Source organism: Pelobates fuscus, chromosome 3 (genome assembly GCF_036172605.1).
Source record: "Pelobates fuscus isolate aPelFus1 chromosome 3, aPelFus1.pri, whole genome shotgun sequence".
In the NCBI taxonomy this organism is placed as follows: domain Eukaryota; kingdom Metazoa; phylum Chordata; class Amphibia; order Anura; family Pelobatidae; genus Pelobates; species Pelobates fuscus.
In genome coordinates, this window is record NC_086319.1 from 335,098,815 (window position 1) to 335,123,551 (window position 24,737).

Consider the following 24,737-nt stretch of genomic DNA (forward strand, 5'->3'; position numbering starts at 1 on the left):
CCGCTGGGCTGAATGGGTTAAAACCCATTTTCAGCCATTTACCTTTCTCCAGCGCCAATTAAAAGAGCAGGAGACAATAGCTTCTAAAGTAAATTCACTATGCTTTAAGATCCAATTGAAACTAAAACATTTTATGCACATTGGCATGGCTAGGGCTGCATAAACAGAAACAAGTGAATTAATTCCTTAATGGCAGAGAATTGAGCAGTGAGAATGCAGGAGTATAATCTATACACTAGAACCACTTCATTAGGCTAAATTTATTTTGGTGCTTAGAGTAACACTTTCCTTTTTGGCAATAGTCTATATTTCAGGTTTTTTTTCCCCCATATCAACTAACTAGATGCATACAATGTGGAACAAAATGCTAGCACTCAAGGGACTTGAGAAAATCTAAAATTAATCCGTAGACAGCGACAGCACCTTTATCAAACAGTGCCGCCAGTTTTGGATTTTTTTTAAATACCTCTCTCTCTCTCTCCCTATGAATTTATTTTCTCACCCCTCCTGGGCGGTATGTTTATTCCTCATTCTCAGGTCCTCTACCAGAGGCCTGGGAGTCTGAGGGTTCTGTGAGAGTGAGAGAGAGAGAGAGAGAGAGAGAAACCTAAGCACCTAGACACATTTTACAGAATGCCAAATGATTCTTCACATTAAGAAATAGAAATAAAGAAAATCTTTTTATTCCAAAATGCTGTATGGATTCCAACAATAGATACCTATTTTTAACATCTTCTATTTCAAAACTGTCCAGGAGTTGTTTTGCCATTTCATCCATCTTTTCTGTGGTTAGACATAGAAAAAAAAAAAAAAAAAAAAAAAGATAAATTGCAATAAGTTGTTTGTTCGTTTTAGCTCTCCCCATCTCTCTCATATACACAAAAACACAACAAGGTTAATTTACGAGGAGTTGCCAAAATAAAATAAAAAAAACACGCTGTAGCAGCAAATTTATACCATAACAAATCATGTTTTATTATTTATTATGGCAGTTTTCCAGGGGTAAAAAAGTATTTTTCCCATCAGAAATATTAGGAATGGTGGGATCAGGTACAAGGTTATACTTATATAAAGTATGAATACCAGAGCAAAACATAACCCTTCCAATGCCGCAGGAGAGAGTAGCGCTATTAGTTGCTCTTTTATGCTGTGCTGAAAAAGCAAAATACATTAAATAAACACTACGCAAATGTGGGGTCGGAGAGTGACAATGTAGTTTACCATGAAAAATAATGGTCCAAAAATAGAAAAACAAGAAAAAAAAGTTGCTATAGGGTTTACAACATTAACAAAGGTGGTATGTGAATATGCCCCCTTTTCCTCAACAACATGTGTGCAGGTTGTTAAGCATAATATATTTGTTAGACACCTAACAAATGGCCCCTAATACTCCTGTGTCCCCTGAGCACTGAGGTGAAGGGTAATAATAAAAACAGCAGGCTATGGTAACCTCTACCTCTAAATTACAACATTTCCTACTTAACCCCTTTCTTACAATAAGTGTTTGGGGGTTATAACTTAAAAGATACAACTGTTACAGAAATATTTTACTAGTTTCCATTGTTTTACAGAAGAGCTTGAATTCTGTTTGTTCGACCAAAGTAAATTGGGCTTTAAATATAGCCATCATAACCCTATGCAATAGGGTACGATACCTTGTGTCACTTTATGGGTTTTAAATGTTGTTTCTTTTGTTTTGTGCATGCAGGCACTGTCTGCGAGGGAAAACTCAATACGTCTGTTCGCAGTGTGCTATGTTCGCTGACGACAGACATATGTTATGCACAGAATTGACATTAGATAGCCCCCGAACACAGCCTGGAACTGAAGTGGTCTTGGCGGTTGCTGTAACCCTTTCAACGTTAAAATGTAACAGTTTATAGAATCATTTGATTGTTTGTGATGGCCATTTTGGTGTTCACCAACTTGCTGAAATGTGAGTATTTTCTCACCTCTCATTTCTTGTTTCTGCACCTGCATCTGGATTTGAGATTCCCTCTTCTGGTTTTCGAGTGCTTCGATTTCATTTTCTAATTCTGGTATTTTCTGTATAAGAGATTAGAAAACGTGATTCGTTGTTTATTGCAATACTTAGCATGTTTGCAAGCCAGAAAGATCAATATTTTTTATTACATACTGCATAGCGTCTCTGCGGATTGGAGTCCTGAAAACTGTACAACCAGGATGCATGACAAAAAAGGGTACACAATAAATACACAATAAGAATCACAGAAAGGACACGGGTATTCTAAAACTTTACATGCGTGTCAATCACTATATTAAAAGTGTGCAGTTACTATGTACTCATTTTATTTACTAGCATATCATAAAATCCTGTCTGAGATTTTGAGTAAATTACAATACAAAATCCTTACATAATAAAGAAAAAAAAGAATTGGGGGCACACCCAACACCCTATTTAATTTGTCTCCAACGTTGGAATTAGTGTAGGACCCACCGATTTTGGGGTACTGTGAAGTAGTGATGGGCTTTACACAATATGGCCATGTGGTGGAACTGAATCCCCATATTAGTTAGCTGAGATGATTTTAAAAAGCCTTACAGAATTCAGAAATGTATTTCTATGTGTGCGCTGTTCCTTAATCTGTATTAAATACAAAATCCTTGTGTGACTGGTACACTTTTAATATCATGATTTTTCTCCATGTCTTCCTCAATTATAAATATTGCAAGCACATACGAAATTGGAGCTTAAATAATGTAATCCAATATTTACTTGCATTAAAAACCTTACTTCACTTGCTCCGTTCTTTTCCTGCCCAAAACAACTATTCTAATTGCTATTTGTGAGCTACACAGAGACATGACCTGAAGTAAGCAGTAGAAATCAGCCTTCCAAAAAAAAAAGAAAAACAACTATCACGTTATCTGTGACAAGGAACTATAAACATGTGCAGATTTCATGTATTTTTTATGCAATATATAGAAATGTTAAACCCAGAATTTAAATGATTTATTTAACACACAGTCTAAAGTACCAGGCAAACAGCAGGTGTTCCATTCTGCCCTGAGGAATTCTGTATCAGACATGTTTATCTGTAGACTAGGAGTGTCATATTTTCTAATGAATTTGTCTGAGAAAAAAAGTGTATTTTTCTTTATTTAAAATGCTGAGTTTGCACATTTCTACGCCCAAATCCTACCATATGATGTCCCCACCTTAGTATCTGTTCAGTTTCAGCTGTAAAGTGATGATATAAACACTTTTGTTTGTTATAAATGATTTAATTCAGTCAACTGCCAGAGGGATACTGCATTAATCAAAGGGTTAAAAACAGATTTCATTCAAGTGCTGTTTACTGGACATATAACACTGCCATTTCCTTTTACAGTGTTAGCTACGCTATGCTCATTAAAATATCACCAGAAACAAGAGATAAAGGTGCCCATGTAATGCCCACTTTTTGAACTAAAGACTGCACAGGCATTTTAAGACCTGAGGTTCATTCGTCAGAGACAAATGCTTATTGTCTTTCTGAGAGATTCAGGCTTAATCCTGTGCATACGTAACATCCTCCAGAGTCCCTGATTAACACATGCCCATGTTCCCCTTGGGATCTAGGATTATGTGTTCCTAAAAGGTTCCAGCTATCCCTTGTTTGTGGTGCAGATAGGAGTCAGTCAAACTATAGCCTTTGGAGTTTGTTAATGCCTTTCTTAGATTTACTAGACTTCCATTTCGGAATGACTAAGGCAAACAAATGGAATGTCAGATTATCCATTCAGGTTCATCTTTTTGTTGTTAAGAAGCAATCCACTAACCACGTTGCTAAGTTTTTTGTTGATAATTATACTGCCGTCATCTTAGATGATAAGAGTTGCCTTCCCTGTGGTAAAGAACAATGTTTCCTCCTTCCCCTGAGTACCTGGGGTCTAGTAATTCTTTATGTAACTACACACACATATATATGTATTCATCATCCCCCAATTATCCTTACAACATCATAATAATTTCCTCCGATACATGCAGGTTTACACACATCCAACATCAGAATATTTTCAGGCACAATGCACTGATAAAAAGTCTAGGTCATACATTATATAAATGAAAAGACCAGCATTTTAGCTGAGGTACTAGAGCACCTGGCCTATGACCACCATCGGTGTTGAAGTGGTCTGGGTGCAGTGTCCCTGCCCCCCTTAGTCCTGCAATGTAAATAAAAAAAAACTTTGAAAAACTGCAATAATTACATTGTAGGACTAAGACTGGCCCAATCAGATAGCCACTAGACTAGAGGCACTTTCAGCATGCAGGGGAGGTAGTGTATTTTGTATTCATTACACTATAGAATCCCTTTAATTATAACCTTACAGTAATTACTCATACTATTGTGAACCCAAATCCCTCACACTATTTCCTAACCTTAATTACTCTCACACTATTCCTTGTTTCCCTGGCCCTATGTATGTTATTTCATAACCCAACCAGAATCCATACCCAAACTGTTCTCCGATTCTAAGAAAAGCATAAACATACCACACTGCACTATTCCTTACCAGTTCATAACCTCTCACAGTATTCCTTACATTTGTTATTCATGTTATTATCCAATTAGAACCACTCACACAATTGCTCTACCACAACTTCTCTCTAAGAGCTCCATGATACTAACCCCATCTACGCATGCTATTTCCTCACCCACTCACTAAGCCTTACCCATTAAGCTGTTTCCTTGTGATCTACTACTAACTGTAGTAATCAACTGGTCCATAGTCAGTCATAGTCTTAGTCATAGTAATAGTCAGTCATAGTCATAGTCAGTCAGGCTGGAGTCAAAAAGTCTGTGATCATGCGATTCCCACAGCCAAATTACCAGGCACCACAACCACCACACACCAGCTCTCTGATTCTAGGTGAGCTAGTGGATGATCTCATGTCATTTCACAAATAGCAAATAAAATATCTTTGTGAAATGCAGCTTTGATTAACCCCTTAAGGACACATGACATGTGTGACATGTCATGATTCCCTTTTATTCCAGAAGTTTGGTCCTTAAGGGGTTAAATGGTAATTTAAAAAAAAAAAATAGTAAAACAAAAAATGTGCGGTCTTACCTTTGCCACATTAGAAAGATGATTTATCTCCTGTTTTAAACCATCACTTATGAGCTGCTGTTCTTCCACTTCTTGCAGAAGCTGCTTGTTTTTTCCTTTTAGAACCATAATTTCATCCTTCAGCTGAGCAATCTGCCTTTCGTAATCTTGCTTCTGAATCTCAAAATGCCTTTCAAGCTTTCTGCAGTCATTGAAAAACAGCCAGGTGAATTAGTGAAGGCATATTGATACAATATCAACCAATGACAGATTGAGGCATTGCTCTTCAAATAAGCTGATGTATGCTTTGCCATCTATCTATATCAAAATGTGGCAGTGGTAATAGTAAAAATAAAACAGAGTGGGTCTGTAACAGGTGTCAAAAGGTAATGCCCAGAAGATGGCTATTATGTGTCGGGGGTCTTATGGTCACACGCGGTGGTCATTCTCTGCAGTGATTTCCTACTGGGCAGAAATAATGAGCTTGTAGGCCAGAATACTGAAATGATGTATAAATCTAGAGCCCTCATACTATTAAGGCCTTTAGAATTATCAGCTAAATTGTTTTAACACAATTCTTTTCAGCAGCTTGTAGAGCATTTAGCCACATCCTGCACATCCTGCAGTAATTGTTAAAAATAAGGGTAATAATCTAATGGGTACCCACCACCTCTGGATCTTTCAATACAATGTTGGAGCTCTGGTGGAATTTATTTGTAAAGTAATAAGCAAAGATTGTCTGCTGCTATAAATTGTTAATACCCTTGTGAGGACACCCCTTTTCTTTTTAATCTGTTCATGTTTTATTTGTACTTCGTGTTTTTTATTTTCTTTATATTCTCTCGTATTTGTTACCGGGGCATGTAGTCCTTACATACATCTGCCAAAGTTTTTCTCTCACTGTTCTCTGTTAGTATTTGTCATGACATGAGCAGAAGAAAATATATAATATAAAAAAAGAGCAAAATATGATATCTTACGATATCTTATACCATCACCAAAACCTCAGCAGTGAAATTCCAGAGTATTTTCTTTAGGAACCACTGATTCCAGAGAATGTAGGCTGCATTACCTACCCCATAAAACTGTCAAAATCCCACAAATCCCACAGGGGAATTTAGGAAACTGATATTAAAAAAGGAATTATAAATATATATTTAAATACTAAAACCTGTCCTGAGCTGCATTTATTTGTCAGATATAAATAAATTATAGAGAACTGTACACCAACAGAGTGCTTTGATGCAGGTGGTTGGAGTATATTATACGATGTAATTATTCTCAACATTTTGAAATAAAAGATGAATCTACTGCCTTTAGCTAAATATCATCATAATACACAAATTTCAGCAGACATTGAATCCCAAAAGGGAACAATGTAACAAAGCCGCTGGTAGTTGGATCAATGTATAAAATCTTTTCTTTATCAAAAACTAAATTGGGGAGGGGGGATTGGCAATAAATCTGTTTTTTTTATGCCAAAATAGCTTAACTATTTTCTGCATATTTCTCATTTTGGCCTAAAGATTGCAATTATTTGGTTTAATAAACAATTCCCGTACCCATAAAGGATCATTCTGGCATTAAAGCAGTGTGAGGGTTCCCCACCACTTCTCCACTCAACCTCCAGGTGATCATCAGTACTGAAGACATCCCAACCAATTTAATGCATCACAGAGAAGTATTTGGAGGCAGGGATACATGCACATCTGTCGCCACACATTGCCAGCAATGCTTCTTCTAAAGAAGCATTAACACCAACACCAACACAGCAATCAGAAAGAGGACCACAGTAAGCTAAACATATAATATATTATTTGGTAAGTCACATACAGGCGTTGTTTTTCTTCTTTTTCCACATCAGCAAAGAGTTGATTTGTGAGATCATTCATTTTATCTGAAGGAAATAAAAACCTAGAATTTATACAAATTTAATGGAGTAAAAAAACCCTATGACTCTCTTAAAGGAAAACTCGACAAACATGCATTCCTAATGCTAAAGTGTTATTATCATTATTTACATATCTGAACCCTCTTTAATTAAATAAATAGAAACATAGAGATGTCCTTACATTATATCCCCTGACACACCGCCACTGACACACCGCCAATATTGATGATCGCAGCTAATCCAATGAGAGGCTAGTGCACATGGGCGGCAGTTCACAGCAATGCACCAATCAGCTTCTCCTCAAAGAAATGCATTGACTCAATGGATCTCTATGGAGAGCATTCAGCGTCTCCATGTAGACACTGCATGTCAGTACTGCATTCTTTGCAGGACTTCAACCAGGAAGTCCCTCTTGTAGTGGTCCAAGTGACAGCCACTAGAGGTGGCATTAGGCAGCAATGTAAAAACTGCCTATTTCTCAGCTGGAGCTCTGCTGAGCTTGTAGACACTGTATTTACCCCATAACCAATACATTAAGCTTTGGTGCCTAGAGTGTCCCTTTAAAGGCTTTGCAAATCTGATCTAAACCTCCTTTCGACATTGTATTAATAAACATAAAGCTGATGATGTTAACCCGGAACATATTTTAACATAAATGGAAAATGCAAATTGATGTTATAATCTGTTATTGCTTCCAAACATTTCCGACAAAAAAAATTCACGCTCCCACCGAGGAGATAACTATTTTTACCTATAGAGTCTTACTACTCAGCAGACTAACACGTGTAAATTACAAATTATTTCTTGAATATATAATTTCTACTTATCCGTATGACGCTGAAGAAAACATCACACGTGACCACTTTGCCATTGCATCTAGCAAACGTCATTACTGAGCATGTGGCTGGAATCTGATTGAATGCCCCACCGCTGCACATCGAAACTTACATCTCTTTGTCGTACAAAAAGACAAATGTCAACAAAAGCCTATTCGCAAAATAACATTGACAAGCCATGTGAGCAGCATTAAACAGAGAGGTATGTTTGTTTCCATGAGAAAAGCAATCTAAGTGCAGTACAGTTAGCATCTGCTCATATTTAAACGATTACCACCCTAACAAATGCAATAGCTTTGCCAAAATGCACAATTCTCATTCTAATTCTCAGCCATCCTGTATCTGGTATTAGTTATACTGTATTAAAAATTGCAATGTGGGGAAAAAAAGTTAAAATGAAGTATGAAAAGTCAGAATTAGCTCCAATAAATTGAGGTTGACTAAAGGTACCCTATTTTACCACCTTAAGTGGATACCAGGTTAGTACCAATTAAGGCGTATCTACCTTTCTATTGGATTTGAGCCAGGTGCCACCCCCTGTCCACACCTTAGCTTATTTAGGTTATTGTGTGACACGTCTGGTGTACTTTTTTTAATTTACTTTGATCCTTTTGGAGGCTTTCCCCAATGATGTCACTCTATCCTGACAATTTCCAGTTCCTTTGTGGGGATATTGGTTTTCCCATCCCATGCAACCATTCTAAGTTCCTAGCTCAGACCATCAAATCATCAAGTCTAAAACTTAGTGTATATGATGCAGATTTGTTTTCTGCTTAGTAAGTAGATATTCTATAAAATAATTAATGTGGAAGAACCTTGGTGCCAATATAGATTGTGAAAATTAAAACCCATCTTATCATTAATTCATATTCTACTTCCCTGGTTTTTCCAGATCTAATCATTATCATGTCTATCTTTTCTCCATAAAGGGAACAGCATCCAAATTGAGTTGAGTTTAAGAGCAAAAGATACAAGGCTCCAGGAGGGGAATATATAGAAATTAAAATAAAATAGCTTTTGAAATTTTCATTTAGATTTTACCGGTTCCCTTAGTCTATTCTATATGTATATAGCACAGTGTGCTGGTGATTGTGTCACTTTGATCTTCATATTTAACAGATGAGACATTAATTGTACACATTAAACAACTATGTTAATAATGAATATTGTTAATATTATCAACCTTTCATTTCTTGGGTCTTGTCTTCCAGTTTAACTTCCAGTTGCTGTTTTTGTTCAAGAAGTTCAGAGTTTTGTTTTTGAAGTTTTACTAATTTCTGATAGAAAAAAAAAAAGGTAATTACTAAACAAAAAGGAAAATATACGTTAATGATACAGAAAGACGTCAAAACTGTATAAACAAAATGTTTAAATGTGCTAGCAAACAAATCCAACCTGGAAAGACATCGCTAAGCACATACAAACAACTCCGGCACACTGAGGCACAGGCATATTTCCAAAAAAGGGGTATATTTTACAAGATGAGATTATTAACACATTAGTCACAATTGGTGTCTGAACGTAAATACGTGAAAGTGGAGGAAAAAGCTGAATCATTACAAATCATGGAAAAGCTGTGAGTGAAAACAGTAGTAAAGTAAATCAGGTTTGATCAGGTCTTTGAATATTCACCATGTCAGTTAAAAACATAGAAACATAGAATGTGACGGCAGATAAGAACCATTCGGCCCATCTAGTCTGCCCAGTTTTCTAAAAACTTTCATTAGTCCCTGGCCTTATCTTATAGTTAGGAAAGCCTTATGCCTATCCCACGCATGCTTAAACTCCTTTACTGTGTTAACCTCTACCACTTCAGCTGGAAGGATATTCCATGCATCCACTACCCTTCGGTAAAGTAATACTTCCTGATATTATTTTTAAAACTTTGCCCCTCTAATTTAAGACTATGTCCTCTTGTTGTGGTAGGTTTTCTTCTTTTAATCATACTCGTTACTGTGTTGATTTCTTTTCCCTCATTATAATTAATTATATTGCAGCCATGCATTAATCTTCAAATCTCCTTAGAGAAAATGCAGCAGGCAGAGAGTGCACACATTTTTTTGAAAAACAAAGGAAGGCTGCAAACTAGAGCTAATTGGCTGGGATAACAGAAAATCTGACCCAACGTGGATACAGATGGCTGTCTGAAAGGGCGGGGGGGATAGGCAAGTCATTTCAATACATGAGTAAAACTGAAACTAAGTGATTGTATGATATACAATTATGAACAGCTTCAAAAACCTAAAGCATGAGGTGGCCATAGCCTATTGGCCCATCATGTATGCTCTACTAATTGTATATATCACTAGCCTGAACCAAATAAGCAACTTCCAAACTCCATTATCTACCCTCTGTGACGAATGACTGCCAATGTTGCTGACTACAATTTTTTATTTAATAAATCTATCTGGTCTACTAGACTTTCCAGAGTTCACACTTCACTATCACACCAATTATTAGCACTGACAGACATCCCATCCTACCCAAGAATCCCAAAGTCCCAGGAGACTAAAGTTAACAAAATCAGCAACAGGGACCATTTCAAGATATGAAAAACCCAAACCAAAACAGATAAGTGGCGTGAAATTCCTGACAAAGGGCTTGATACAAATATTATATTATCAGATTCATGATCAGATCTATAATGGACTTTCAACAAGTTACCCTCCAGCTAATCAATGCAACAATCCCCTTCTTCATGAAATTTTATACCCTTGAACTTATCCAAATTCAGGCCTGGCCATGTGAACTCAACCGCTGGTGGTGTGGAGAATGGACTACAGATTAGCCTCTTTAGCCCTTTCCCAAAAATAAAACTCTAAAATTCAGAATCCAGATTCTGAAAATATCTGTAGTCGAAGACCAATACATAGAGTCACATTGTCATAGAGAGCATGATCACTCATCTTGTTCAAGAAAATGATGAACAACCAGGAGAGGGCAACAATGAGCCTAGATTCATCAAACGTAAATAAAAGGTAAGATATTTACCTCCTCGGTGTCTTCCTTGTACTTCTTCCCTCTTTCCTCCTGAGATTTTCCAAGAGCTGTTTTCTTTGACAGCTCTGCTTCAAGTTTATGAAGTTTATCGATGTCATGGGCATGAGTGTTTGCTAGACTGGTTAGCCTTTCAACTAGTCCATGGTTTTCTTTGTTCTAGAAAAAAGAATATATATATATTTGTATTTCAGCTGATATGCTTTTAGATCTAGCACCTCCTGCAGATTCAGTGGTGTTCCAGCTATTTAGGGCATCAGAGAATAAAAAGGTGAAATCTTTTAGTTTTAATGTAATTTCTGATTTTTCTAAGGCCATTCAAGTAAAAAAAAATAAAAAAATCATAAACAGCATAATTTCACAGCTATAGATTGATTGGTCTGAAGGTGGAAGAGCAAAATTATAACTTTACATTTTTGGTGCAAGCGGATAAATATTTGTTTACATTAATAACAATATACCCCCAGAGAAGAATAACCTGGTTTACATTAACAATGTATAAACAATCTATGTACAAAATCCCAGTGGTTATACAATCAATGTGATACTCTTACACCTGTGTGTAACTGAAGAAGCCTCCCAGAGACGCGAAATGGGTTTTGCTAATTGCAAAGACAGACTGTAAGAACTTTTTACTTTACTTATTTTATTACATGTTTGTTCCACTTTATGGATTAATAAAGCACTGTTGGCACGCATCTGGGTCTGTGACTACTATCAAAAGTTGCAGCTATTCTGGTATACAGAAGAGGGAGTGGGACCCCAGAAATCCCACCAAGCTGAGATTTTGAGCCAAGAATATACTGGCTCCTCACTTGTGAGTGTACCTATATATACTTGCCTACTTAAACACTAGCATACACACAATGTTGCACTAGTGTTTGTTTGTCTTTTTTCCCACTTTTATGAGCCAACTACCTTAGTACCTATTGTATATAGTATTCCAAGACCCTGTGTAAGATACTCCACCGTCTGTATGCATTTTGGTTTACATTAAAGGACCACTCTAGGCACCCAGACCACTTCAGCTTAATGAAGTGGTCTGGGTGTCAGGTCCATCTAGGGTTAACTAATTGTTTTATAAACATAGCAGTTTCAGAGAAACTGCTATGTTTATCAATTAGTTAAGCCTTCCCCCTAATCCTCTAGTGGCTGTCTCACTGACAGCCGCTAGAGGCGCTTGCGTGATTCTCACTGTGAAAATCACAGTGAGAGCACGCAAGCGTCCATAGGAAAGCATTATGAATGCTTTCCTATGTGACCGGCTGAATGCGCGCGCAGCTCTTGCCGCGCGTGCGCATTCAGCCGACGGGGAGGAACGGAGGCGGAGAGGAGGAGGAGAGCTCCCCGCCCAGCGCTGGAAAAAGGTAAGATTTTACCCCTTTCCCCTTTCCAGAGCCGGGCGGGAGGGGGTCCCTGAGGGCGGGGGCACCCTCAGGGCACTCTAGTGCCAGGAAAACGAGAATGCTTTCCTGGCACTAGAGTGGTCCTTTAACAATAGCGGTGTCTTTCTAATAAACAAACAAACAAATAAATAAAGCAAGCCAAGACACGTGGGATTTGAGACACACACATACACACACTCTGTCAGGGTCCAGCTACCTCAAAAAAGAAAAACATATATATACTATAGTGCAAATGGCATAACATTTTTTTTTTATTTTTTTTTTATAAATGAACACTTCTCAACGTGGGCAATGCCAACTCATATTTACCAGAGCCCTCTTACATGACTCTGTTTATAAAGTAATGGAACCTCTTACCAATGTCTCCCCCCCCCCCCTCTGACTTTTCTAAGTTGGCTGCAGCCTCCCACTCCTTTCTTCCTCACCATTATGAGCAGGTGATACAGGAAAAGATAAATGCACATAGTGTATTATCGCTTATACAGTGCACAGGAGCCTTATGTCTTCAGCTAATTTTAAAAGCCTTGATGCCAATAAGCCGGGTGGCATCTCATCCTCATTGCATAGTGGTCAATAAAGTTTTGTATCAAGATAATGGGCTCTTTGGCCACTATGCTGTAAAGGGGAGGTGCCACGTGGCAGATAGAATAGAAATGGACTCCTCCATGATGGTCCAATCCAGTGCTTCTCATAAAGGAGCTTGGGCAGTTAGTGCCATGTTTGCAGTTCAGCTTTCCCATAGGAAAGCACTTAATCAAGGCTTTCCTATGCGGGCATCCACGGCACGTGGCCGAGTTTTGCTGAGTAATCTCATCTAGTGGCTGTCAGTACTCCAATAAATACACTACAGGGTTAAAAGGACAGGGTCCCTGCACCCAGGCCATTTCATTGAGATGAAATGGCCTGGGCGACTCTAGTGGTCCTTAAAGATTGCATCAGGCCATAAGAATGTGGCATTAGCAGCACTGAAATCATTATTACCTGGTCTTCCAGCTTCTTTTGCAATCTCTGGACTCTGTAAGAAAGTTGTATATTGAGCACAAAACGCCGGATGTTCTGAAACCTGCGTCTCGCCAACCATGCGCGTGCATATTTCTGGAGTACTAAAGCCTTGTGCTCCTCCCGTATCTGAAATGAAAACAAGAAAGAAATAAGTTGTACACCTGGTTGTGTCAATTGTCAGGAGAAGTGCTACAGATTCATATATACACACGTGCAAAGGAAGCTGGGAAATCCAAACTTTATTGAAAATAAGTAGATAATAAAGAATATTTCTGACACTAAACATGGATCCCTAAGCCTAATGCTGCATTAATTTCGTGCATACTCCAAAAAATTCAAACGGTCAACGAAGGACATTTTAATTTTAGGGCTTGTGATTAGAGGTGTAGCCAATGGGTGAGGGACGGAAGTGACATTTGAAAAGACCAAAGATCTAATTTACATATTTTACTTTCTAAACAAAGTTATTGTAGTTTTAAGATACATTATTGGGAGTTTTTTTGCCATAAAATCTGTTATCCACTAAATTACATTTTCAAGTTCTTAGAATATAGAGACAGTCGCATAGAAAAGGGCAGAACAATATTAAACAAAAAAAAGGACTGTCTTTCATAAAAAAGGGACACTTGGAAGATTTGATTGGTGTGCTATATATAAGGTCCCACAAATAGGAAATAAAAACAGCATAACATTTAAATAGTTTTTTATTTTTATTTAATATATACCTTTTGGTATCTCTTCCTTGCCAAATAGCCCCGTGTGAATGCCTGTATCGTCACAGTAGCAACTTGGATTAACTGATAAATCCGACGAACTAAGAAACCTCTGCAGTATTTTTGGATAATGATAGCAGCCCACGCATGTTTCAAGGACGTAGCAGTTATTGCTTGCCTTCAATAAAAAAAATACATACAATTATTTGTAAAGTATCATAAAAAATGAACTTTTGTTCAGTCATTAGTAAACTCTCTAGGTCTACCTCTATATCTATGTATGTACCTACCTACCTATCTATCTATGTAAATAATTAATTATCAATCAAATAAAATATTAAAACTACATGTGTTTGACAGGATTATTTATATATTGCATACGTGTAGCTAAAGGAATATACCACAAAACTGTTGATTTTCTTGATTATGGGAAAGCCTAAAACTCCATGTCTCATGCACCAACTAAGCTGTCAAAATGCGGTATGCTAGGTATATACATTTATGCTGAGCTAAATCTCCCACAAACATTTTCTATATATTGTTTTTCTAAATGACTGATTTAGGGATTAGAATATTTCTGCTTTCAAACACAGGATTTTGTCAAGACTGCTTTGATGGGATCAGGTGTCTCTTGGACAATTTTACTAAAGAAGTTAAAGTACTAAAGTACTCTCTATAAGTTTAAAGGGTAATCCAGACATGGACCCCTTGCTCACGGTGCTTAGAGAGATATCAGCTATGCCTCACTGATGATGCCTAACAAGGTTGGAACGATTGTCTGGGGTTGCTATGTCTCTCGTGCAGAGAGAACCTGCTGGCATTTCGGATCTGGACTGCCCGTATGGGTGGGACCAGTCCGATATGTTTCAGAGATGTTCTCTCTGTAATGGCACAAGATGAGCTAAAACCAGCTTGAGATCTGATCGGGGACCCACCGAAGGGCAGGCTATTTTAGTTGCTGTCTGTTCTCACAATACTCTTGCGACCTGTTTTTTTACTAAAGTATTTCATGTGTTGTATGTTGGCATTTGTCATTTAGTCCTTCATCAATGACATCAATTGCTGCCACTGTGACAAATGTTTCTTCTTGTGTTTTTCTCATGGTTTACATTATTGATGTGGACTTTATTTACAGGAAAATAATACATCGGCAGGAGGCACAGCAATGTCTATTTCGCTATATTCTCCAAGCAAAGCAATGTACCCATAAACAAGTGCTTGTGACATTCCACGGCCAAATTAGCCACATAATCTTTCCAAATCTTTTACAAAACTTTGAAGAGTCAGTGTAACCATTTTGCTTTGATTTCTGCCATGGATTTAAGCAACATTCTTCTCTTGTGTGTTTCATGTACATTTTGCATTGGTGGTATCTTTCGTGTCTAATATATTTATTAATGGTTTTTGTTTTTTTTCAATAGTATAACAGATAATATAATAATGCCATTAATACAATAATGTATGAACTATTGTCAAATAAAACAGATAAATAAGTGCAGTACACATACACATTATAGTTATTCACATAGTGTGCCAGTTTATCTCAATATTACAATATGTGTTCAGCTGTATTGTATGAATAGGGCACTAGAATCTAGTTTAGAATGTGTGCTTTGTTTCCCAAACCTTACTAGGCCCGTGTCTTATTTTGGGGAGATTAGAAGACTGACAACTAAAATTACCCATATAAAAGTATATATATGTGGGTATGCTACTGATTTTAGTTCAATGATAGTTCTGAATCCTCTCTCTATGATCACACAAGACCATCAATTAGAAGTCTCTAAGCATTGATATCAGCCTAATAACGTAAGCAAGGTGATGGGGATGAAGGGTCATGCCAAGAGATCCAATCAATGTATTTCCATGGGTCTTCTATGATTGCTACAATATAAAAGGACATTAATGATGAAGACATTGGGGCTGTCCTGATATCTAATTACTCCTCTCAAAGTAGTACAGCTCTCTCCTATTTCAAGTTATAATATATTAGGAAATGCAGGACACAGTACAGAAAGAAGCAGTGCCTTCCAAAAGTATTCAGCCCCCTTGAAAATTAATTTCAAGTATTCAGCCCCCTTGAAAATTAATTTCTGCATTACAAATGATACACATTCACGAACACTAAAATAAAATTTTTATTGCAAAGTGGTGTTCTACGAGTACATTTTAAAGCCAATATTAGGTATTATTTAGTAGGTATTTAAAAATAAAATATCCTGTTTGCATAAATATTCAGCTTTACGTCATTTGTGATAAGTATCTATCATCTTCTCATTCTTTGTGGTAGATTTGCTCCAGGTGATTGGGTGGCACATGTGGACTGCAGTTTTCAAATAGTATCACACTGTCTCTATTGGACTGAGAGGATATTCACATTTTGTTCTTTAACCATTCTAAAATTGTTTTTGCTTTGTGCTTGGGATAATAAATTGTTCTCCTGTTTTAAGCAGACTGAAAAAGGAGCTTCTGTGCTTAGGCCATGCATTGCTACATCAATCGTTCCTTCATTTCTCACATGATTTCCCAGCCTTTGGTGATGAAAATACCCCCCACACCATGATGCTCACACCATCGTACTTCACTGAATGGATAATGCTTGTTATGGTATGGATAGTGTTTTGCTTTTGCCATACATAGTGATTTCCATTGTGGCTAAAAAAAACTCTATATTGGTCTCATCTGACCATAAAATCTTAGCTATGTCAGTCTCTTGTTTTGGATAAAATGCCAGATATAATTGCATATGGCTGTTTTTGAGTTATTGGTTATTTCTCCCATACAGGCCAGAGCTCTTGAAATAGTTGACTCCGGTCTCAGCCACTGACTCCTTTAAAGTGACTGATGGCATCTTCTTGGCTTCTCTCACATACCTCCTTCTAGTGTTGTCAAGGAATTTTTGATGATTACTTTTTCTAGGCAATTTGTTGGTGATATAATGTAGACCAGTCCTTATGGCCTCAAAACCAGTCCTTATGGCCCACCAACAATCCAGAATGGCCCACCAACAATCCAGAATCCCTATTTTATTCCAATGGAGATACTGACATGGACTTTTGGTGGACCTTAGGGACTGGTTTGGGAACCACTGATGCAGACTACACATTCTTGTAACAGACGCAACAGTGCTAACTGGATCTCCAAACACTTTAGTATTACTTTGTACCCTTTTTCTAAGTGATGTGGTTTCAGTACTCTATCTCCCTTTTGATATAGAATGCTCCTACTTCTTTATTGTCACAATGCTCTGTCAGATCTGCAGCCTGACCAATGATCGATATCCAGAGTGGCACTTTTATGCAGAAAGAAAATGCTTGCTTTTTTAATGTTTCATCAGAGGCCAATTGTTAGGTAATTGTATGTCCATTAGGGGACTTAATTTCAGCTGTGCACACATAGAGCTTTCAGAAAAGAGGGGTTGAATATTTTTGCAAAAATGCATATTTTTTTAAAATTAAATCTTTCCTTATAAATGTCACTTTAAAATAATAATGCTTTATTTTAATGTCTTCTGATAACGTATCACGCACTACAAAAGGTCAACATATAGACTGTCTTTCAGTTAAATAGGAACATTGTTAAGGACACGGGATTGTATATAACTGGTGTACCAAAGTTAGAATAATGAGAACAGAAATGCACAGCAAGAAACAAGGAAAGGACATCAGCGCAGCAGAATTACTACTATTTGTATGACCATGGCCAGTATTAGCTGCAAAGCTGTCAAAAGCTACAAATGCATGCAATCCATATTGGGTCCCGGTTCACGGTCCTGGTTCACGCCGCCTGGACACTGTGTCTGGGTTCCGGGCACCGGAGTACCACCCTGACACCTACACTGATACCTGTAACTTGCTAGTTAAAAAAAATGATACTGTGTGGTGTCATAAGATAGTTAGGGAGTTTAGGATGTTAGGGGGTTTATTAGTATAAAGTAATGTCCAAGTTCAAGCAGAGGGACAACATTCACAAGGAGCTGGGTGGCTTACCTCACAGCACGCTGTCCACGGAAGTACTGTTGTATTGTAATCACAGACTGTCGCGCACGGAGAAATTTCTTCCTCTGAACCCAGCCCCGAACGTTCTTCTGGATCATGATGCAAGCATTTCTCAGCTTATCGGATCTCAGTTTTTCCAAGTAGGCCACCTGTCCAGCCCGGAAGAATATTTTTGTTCTCCCAAACTGATACTGATTGGAATCCTGAAGGCAGAGGGATAATGTGTAGTAAGGTCTGTATATATATACTCTAGAATGATATTTTCACAGTTGTCACAAACACAGTGCCTTTGACAAAAAAGAATCATGGAAGTTCAAGAGAGGATGGAAATGAAGTCGCCAAGGACTGACCTAAATTGCTATGAGGACACCTAGATGTAATAGCTGTAGAGCACTTGTAAACTTGATTGAATTCTAAAAGTCAAATTCTTTCTCTTACAACCGAAATCACTAAATCGAAAATATGTGTTGAAGTGTCCACAAGCCTAACTCAGGAGATTTAATGTGCTAAGAGAATTAACCTAGATTGGAATAAATACTTGTAGAACATTTAACTCACGTGGATTAATCTCTGCAGCACAACCTTACAGATTTGCTTCTTATCACTCAGAGACAATTCCTGTTGAGTCATAAGGATGCTATAACGACCGAAAAATTCTATGTATGTCCACCTGAGGAGAGATCAACAATGTAACCCAAATCCATTCAATATGGCTACTTGTTAAGTGAATTGATTTCAAGAAAAATCTCAAGGCCAACCTTGATGGGTAGCTCTGTGCACTTATCCTGATGGTTTCCAAAACCCCACATGCTCGTAACTGTTGCACCACTCGTTTGGAATCAAATCTAAAACACAATTTAAACAATAATAGTTAATTTCTGTTTTACATAATTAACCTTATGTAATCATAGGCATATACTACATAAAAAGGACAGTTCTTATTGCCCACAACCATCCCAACATAGGGTGGGGAGAGAATAAAGGACATTCGATGTGGCCCTGGCCAATAGCTGTGTCTGGGAGAAGTGTTGACTCTCTCTTGTTACATGCTTAAGCCTTAGTATCCTCTAACATTATTTATTTTTTGTTTGCTTTTTGTCTTGTTTTAATTTAACATGATTTAATTCCCATTCAGACATTGAAAGGATTAACTAATAATAATAATAAGGTTGTGCAATGTATTTATTTTTTTTTTAATTTGCATTTTATTTGCTTTTGCACATAAATCTTACAACGTGACCAATATATGGGTAGAGTAAAGTAAAGTATAGTAAAATATAAACATTTTGTAATGCTGGGTATGGGTCCTTATCACAAATAGTCAAACAACAATTATACGTTAAGGATATATGATACTAGGTTAAATTATGCTAGTTTAGCTTGTAATGTCTAGGGTTAGAGTAAAGTGTCTCTAGATATTAGTTGCGTCTTCGGTCTCTTAGCTTTGATAGTAGGCTTGATTTGCCGTCCTCACGGTATAAATCCTCGCTGGATCTCTTCAGGTGGTGATCCTCGAGCCCCGTGGTTTTTGCAGCGGAAGGGTCTTTACTACCGCAGATTCCAGTCTCCACCGTGGTGCAGTGTAGCCCTGAGCCATTGGGGTCGGTTTGTCATGCCCCTTGGGGTCAGCTCACTTCTTTGGTGTAGGCTCCGGTGGCGTTTGCTGTCGTCTGTCTGCTAGTGCGTTAAGGCTGCGGAGGAAAGGTTCTGGTTCCTCGGAGGAAGTGAGGGTGACCTGTCCTGTTCCTGACATTGCCAAGAGTGACCCGTCCGCTCCCCATCTGTATTTCACGGAGTTGTCTCTTAGTCTCTTTGCTACGGGTGCCAGTTTCCTCTTCTCTGCCAATACTGCGAAAGGGAGATCACTGTATATCGCCAGTGCAGTGTTTCCGTAGTGTATGGTTTGTAGTTCCCTGGATCTGGCCATGATCGTGGCTCGTACCGCTATGTCTCTTGTGATAGCAATTGTATCTCTCGGGGCGTCGCTGGGTGCTGCAGCGGACTTTTTCACCCTGAATGCTGCTTTTATGGCGGGAGAGGTTGCTTCGCTTTTGACTCCCAAAGCTGCGATCGTGTTCCTGGCGAACTCCAATAATTGCTCCCCCTCAACAGACTCTGGGATACCCCTGATACGGATGTTCCTTTGTCTGTGTCTTGTTCCGAGCAGAGTCATTGCCCGTTGCATCTGGCGTACCTGATCGGTGAGATCTATTTGGCTGCTGTTGCTTTGTATGTGGCTGTCTCTGGCGGTTTCTCTCTCCTCCACCTCTTTCACTTTTTGGTGTATAATCCCCATTTAATTTTGTGCCTCTGCCAGATCTGCCTTCCAGACCTTTCTTAGGTCCGTTAGCAGTTTCTTAATGTCCCCTTTAGTGGATGGGGATGAGTCTTCTTCCGACTCCGAGGTGTGGGGGATCTCCCCTTGTGCGGATGAGGGAATCGATTCCTCTCCCTCCTGAGAGTCTTCCGAGGCTTCTGGGTCTGTGTGGGCCTCGGGCGCCATCTTGGGCTGCAGCCGCGGTTCAGGCCTGCTGAAGGAGAGCCTGATATCAGGCATATGAGGGGGCTCGGGGCGTGTTCTTTGTCTATTCTTGCGCCCCATTTCGTTCTCTGGGGGGTTCGTGGGTCTCGTGCTGTAAGCTAAATTTGTTTTTCTTCTATTTCTGTGGCTTCCTGTCGGAGCTTCACAGATAGACGTCTGGTTCAGTGCTCCGCCGGCCACGCCCCCCCCCCCTGCAATGTATTTTAAGCTACACTAGATATCCTGACTGACATTGTACACGTCTAATGAGAACGCACACCTGATAATGTTCTCCCTTCTATTTTGCACTTTCTTCCCTCATTATTAAACTCTCTCTATCCTTTTACTTACCTGTTCCTGCTGACACCATCTTCATTGCTCCCTCTCTACTTCCCTCATCTCTGTATTCTTCATGTGCACTTTACTCATATTTAACCAGCCTTTCTCCACAAACCCTTCCTAAATCCTCTAAATACAAGCTCTCACTCCAAACATTTAAATCTTCCTCCCACCTTCTCTTCCTTTCAATCCTACTGCTCCTGGCAGCTGGTGATGTCTCTCCAAACCCTGGTCCCTCCTCTACTAAGCCACCTGGTGCTAACACCAGAAACCACAACAATTTCATATCCGTTCCATGTAACTCTCACTATAATTCTTCCTTTAAAGCTGCCCTCTGGAATGCACGCTCTGTGTGCAGCACCGTTAAATCAACTTCCATCCATGAGCTATTTATCTCACACTCCCTAAACCTACTTGCACTAACGGAAACATGGCTCTCTCCCTCTGATACTGCTAACCCTGCCTCACTATGCTTTGGTGGTCTTCACTCTACCCACAACCCAAGTCAGGCTGAGAGTAAAGGTGGCGGTGTAGTATTTCTGCTTCCACCCCACTGCTTCTTTAAATCTCTGCCCACCCCCCCCCCTTCATTATCTTTCTCCAGCTTTGAAATTCACTCAATTCGTCTGTTCAAACCCATCTCTGCTAACATAGCTTTCATCTATTGCCCCCCTGGTTCCTCTAATCTGTTGCTTGACCATTTTTCTGCTTGGCCTTCCTCCTTCCTTTCAAGTCATATCTCTACCCTAATTCTCTGAGATTTCAACATTCTCATTAGGACATCCCTAACCTTAGTAGCTTCCAAATCCCTTTCTATTAACTCCTCCCTTGGCCTATCACAGTGGAATAATACTCCTACACATGTAGCTGGCAATACCCTCAATCTTATTTTTTCTAATGCATGCACTATCTCTAAGCTCCACAACACTCCATTTCCTCTCTCAGATCACAACCTCCAATCATTTGTTCTTGAAAGCCCCCTCACCCAACAGCCTCACCCTAACCCCCCTCAGCTCAGAAGGGACCTGAATTCTCTTGACCTGCAGCAAATTTCAGCTGATCTCCATTCCAAACACTCATTCATCCCCACTTTTTCCTGTCCCTCTCTGGCTATCTCTTCATATAATGCTACCCTCACCTCTGCCCTGGATGCTGCAGCCCCGCTCCAAAGATGCACCCCAAGGAAGACGTGCCTCCAACCTTGGCACACTAAATCAACCTGCTACCTTGAGAGATGCTCCTGTTCAGCTGGACGTTGCTGGAGGAAGGCCCGCACCTTGTAAGACTTCCTCCATTATAAATTAATTTTGTGTTCATGTAGCAGAGCCCTCACCCTTGCTAAACAAGCCTACTTTTCTTCTCTTGTTAGTTCATGCTCACGCAATCCCAGACATCTCTTTAATACCTTAAACTCTCTCCTTCGCCCACCTCAAGCCACCCCTCAAACTGACCTTTCAGCAGATAGCCTTGCATGCTACTTTACCGACAAGACTGAAAAGTTAAGGAAAGAATTCTCCTCCCCCCCTTTGCTCCTCCCTCTCGCAACCACACATGGACCTTACCTTACCTATCTTACAGGCCTTCTCCCCAGCTACAGAACAGGAGGTGGCTTCGCTTCTCCTCTCGTCACACCACCTGTCCGCTTGATCCAGTACCTACCAACCTTATTAGATCTCTCTTCCCTTGTCTTGTACCATCCTTAGCACACACCCTAAACTGCTCTCTTTCAACTGGTGTTGTCCCTGCTCCCTTTAAGCATGCTACTGTCATATCGGTCCTAAAAAAGCCATCCCTAGACCCGTCTTCCCCTTCCAACTATTGTCCCATATTCCTGCTTTCTTTTTCCTCAAAACTTCTAGAAAGACTTGTTTTTACTCGTACAACTCACTACCAAAATTCCAACTCCCTCCTTGATCCTCTTCAATCTGGCTTTCACCCCCTCCACTCTAGTGATACTGCTCTTATTAAAGTTACAAATGACCTAATCGACTCCATACTAATTCTTCTTGACTGCTCTGCTGCCTTTAGCACTGTTAATCAGGTCCTACTTCTACAAACTCTTTAATCCCTTGGTCTCTGTGACACTGTCCTCTCGTGGTTTTCCTCCTATCTCTCCCAACGTTCGTTCAGTGTCTCCTTTTGCAATAACACCTCCTACTCTCGTCCTGTCTCACGCGAAAAATCTTCACAGCGCCCACCCCCCCCTCCCCATGTATGATGTAATATTTGTGTTGTCTGTGTATGTAATAGGTGTGATGACTGTGTGTGATATGTATGCTATGTGTTGGCTGTGTGTGATATTTGTAATGGGTGTATTAACAGTATGTGATATGCATGTATTGGTTGTATGTGATAATTGTGCTGGGTTTATGCCTGTGTGTGATGGTTATTTAGTTCAGATAAAAGCATGCATTTAGGCCTGTGTGTGAATGCAGGTGTATATTTTTGCAGAGTTATGTGCACACATTCCCACAGTCAGATGCACACAGTTATACATATACACTGTCAAATCCACCACATGCACATAGCTGCAGGCAGATAGTCACATACACAGGATCAGGCAGAAACACACAGGTACAGGCAGTAACAAACATACACAGTTACAGGTAGATAAACACACTCACAAACAATTACAGGCAGACAGCCAAACACACACATGCAGCCACATACATACACACACAGGCAGACAGCCACACACACACACAGATGCAGAAGGCCATACACACAGAGGCAGGCAGTCACACACACAGGCAGACAGTCACACACACACAGGCAGACAGTCATACACACACACACACAGGCAGACAGTCATACACACAGAAACACACACACAGGCAGACAGTCACACACACACACACACACAGGCAGACAGTCATACACACACACACACAATCAGTCACACACACAGGCAGAAAGTTACACACACAGGCAGACAGTCATAGACACACAGTCACACTCACATTGACAATCACACATAGTTACTTCTGTTCATTGTGGAGACCCTGCTTCCCCAACAAACAGTCTCCAGGAGCTGCACTGACTCATTGCTGCTTTCCCTGCAGCAGTTATCCGGCACTTTTAGCTCCGCCCCGCCACACGGGAAGCTCCACCCCACCACAATTTTATTTCTTGTTAAAATCCCAGCCGGCCATGTGCGAGCTGTGTCAGCCACATGGCGCCCCCTGCTCCATGGCGCCCTGTGCGGCCGCACAGCTCATACACCCCTAAGGCCGGCCCTGCCTGCTGCCTTGTTGTGTATTTGTATCCCACCTCCTCTAGACTGTAAGCTCGTTTGAGCAGGGTCCTCCTCTACTTATTGTTCCTGTATCACTGTGTAATTGTCTCATGTATTTCAAATTCTCACCCCCTTTAATAATATTGTAAAGCGCTGCGGAATTAGTTGGCGTTATATAAATACCAATAATGATAATAATAATACCTCTAGGTACAGTATTTACACTGGAAAATATGCTATTTTTACACACATAGAATGGCAACACAATCTAGTTGATGATGCAATTTATATGTTTCTTGGGTAGTGATTTTGCAATGGTCAAGTGTTTTTCTTTTGGAGTTGTGGCCAGTATGTATGAAGTTGCTTTGTTGCCGGGGCACAACGTATAAATGCAGGTTATTTGTTGTGGGAAAGGCTTCCTAGCAAAAACGTTGCACACTTGTGATGCCTTTCCCACAATAAAATAACCTCCACTGGCAGTTTGTGTCGCTCAGCCTTTTTTAAAAAAATCTATTTAGTATTTGGGGACTGACTGCGTATTCCTGGCTTGAAGCACTGTTTGCCTGTAGGGGGCAATGTTTGGGAACTCCAGAGAGCTCTGTGGATTCTTTGTTTCTATATATCCAATAGAGGCCACTAACATGTAGCCCTGAGTGAACTCCACAGACATTACACAAGGACTGCAAAACACAGAAGGTTATTTATATTCCCACAATGTCATACAGATAAAAGTGATAGAGTGAT

At 39.5% G+C, this 24,737-nt stretch overlaps 1 protein-coding gene across 2 annotated transcripts in view; it reads right to left on the bottom strand.

Annotated features, from left to right (window-relative positions):
- MYO5C (myosin VC) overlaps positions 1-24,737 on the bottom strand; it is a 120,527-nt gene that overhangs the window by 23,517 nt on the left and 72,273 nt on the right. For both annotated transcript variants that reach the window (XM_063449057.1, XM_063449056.1), the window contains exons 17-27: positions 18,657-18,743; positions 18,457-18,568; positions 17,890-18,101; positions 13,913-14,078; positions 13,167-13,313; positions 10,774-10,938; positions 8,966-9,059; positions 6,889-6,952; positions 5,077-5,257; positions 1,953-2,046; positions 720-783 (exon numbers count right to left, since the gene is read on the bottom strand). In XM_063449057.1, the coding sequence (XP_063305127.1) occupies positions 720-783; positions 1,953-2,046; positions 5,077-5,257; positions 6,889-6,952; positions 8,966-9,059; positions 10,774-10,938; positions 13,167-13,313; positions 13,913-14,078; positions 17,890-18,101; positions 18,457-18,568; positions 18,657-18,743 (1,386 nt within the window). The remainder of the gene's footprint in view (positions 1-719; positions 784-1,952; positions 2,047-5,076; positions 5,258-6,888; positions 6,953-8,965; positions 9,060-10,773; positions 10,939-13,166; positions 13,314-13,912; positions 14,079-17,889; positions 18,102-18,456; positions 18,569-18,656; positions 18,744-24,737) is intronic.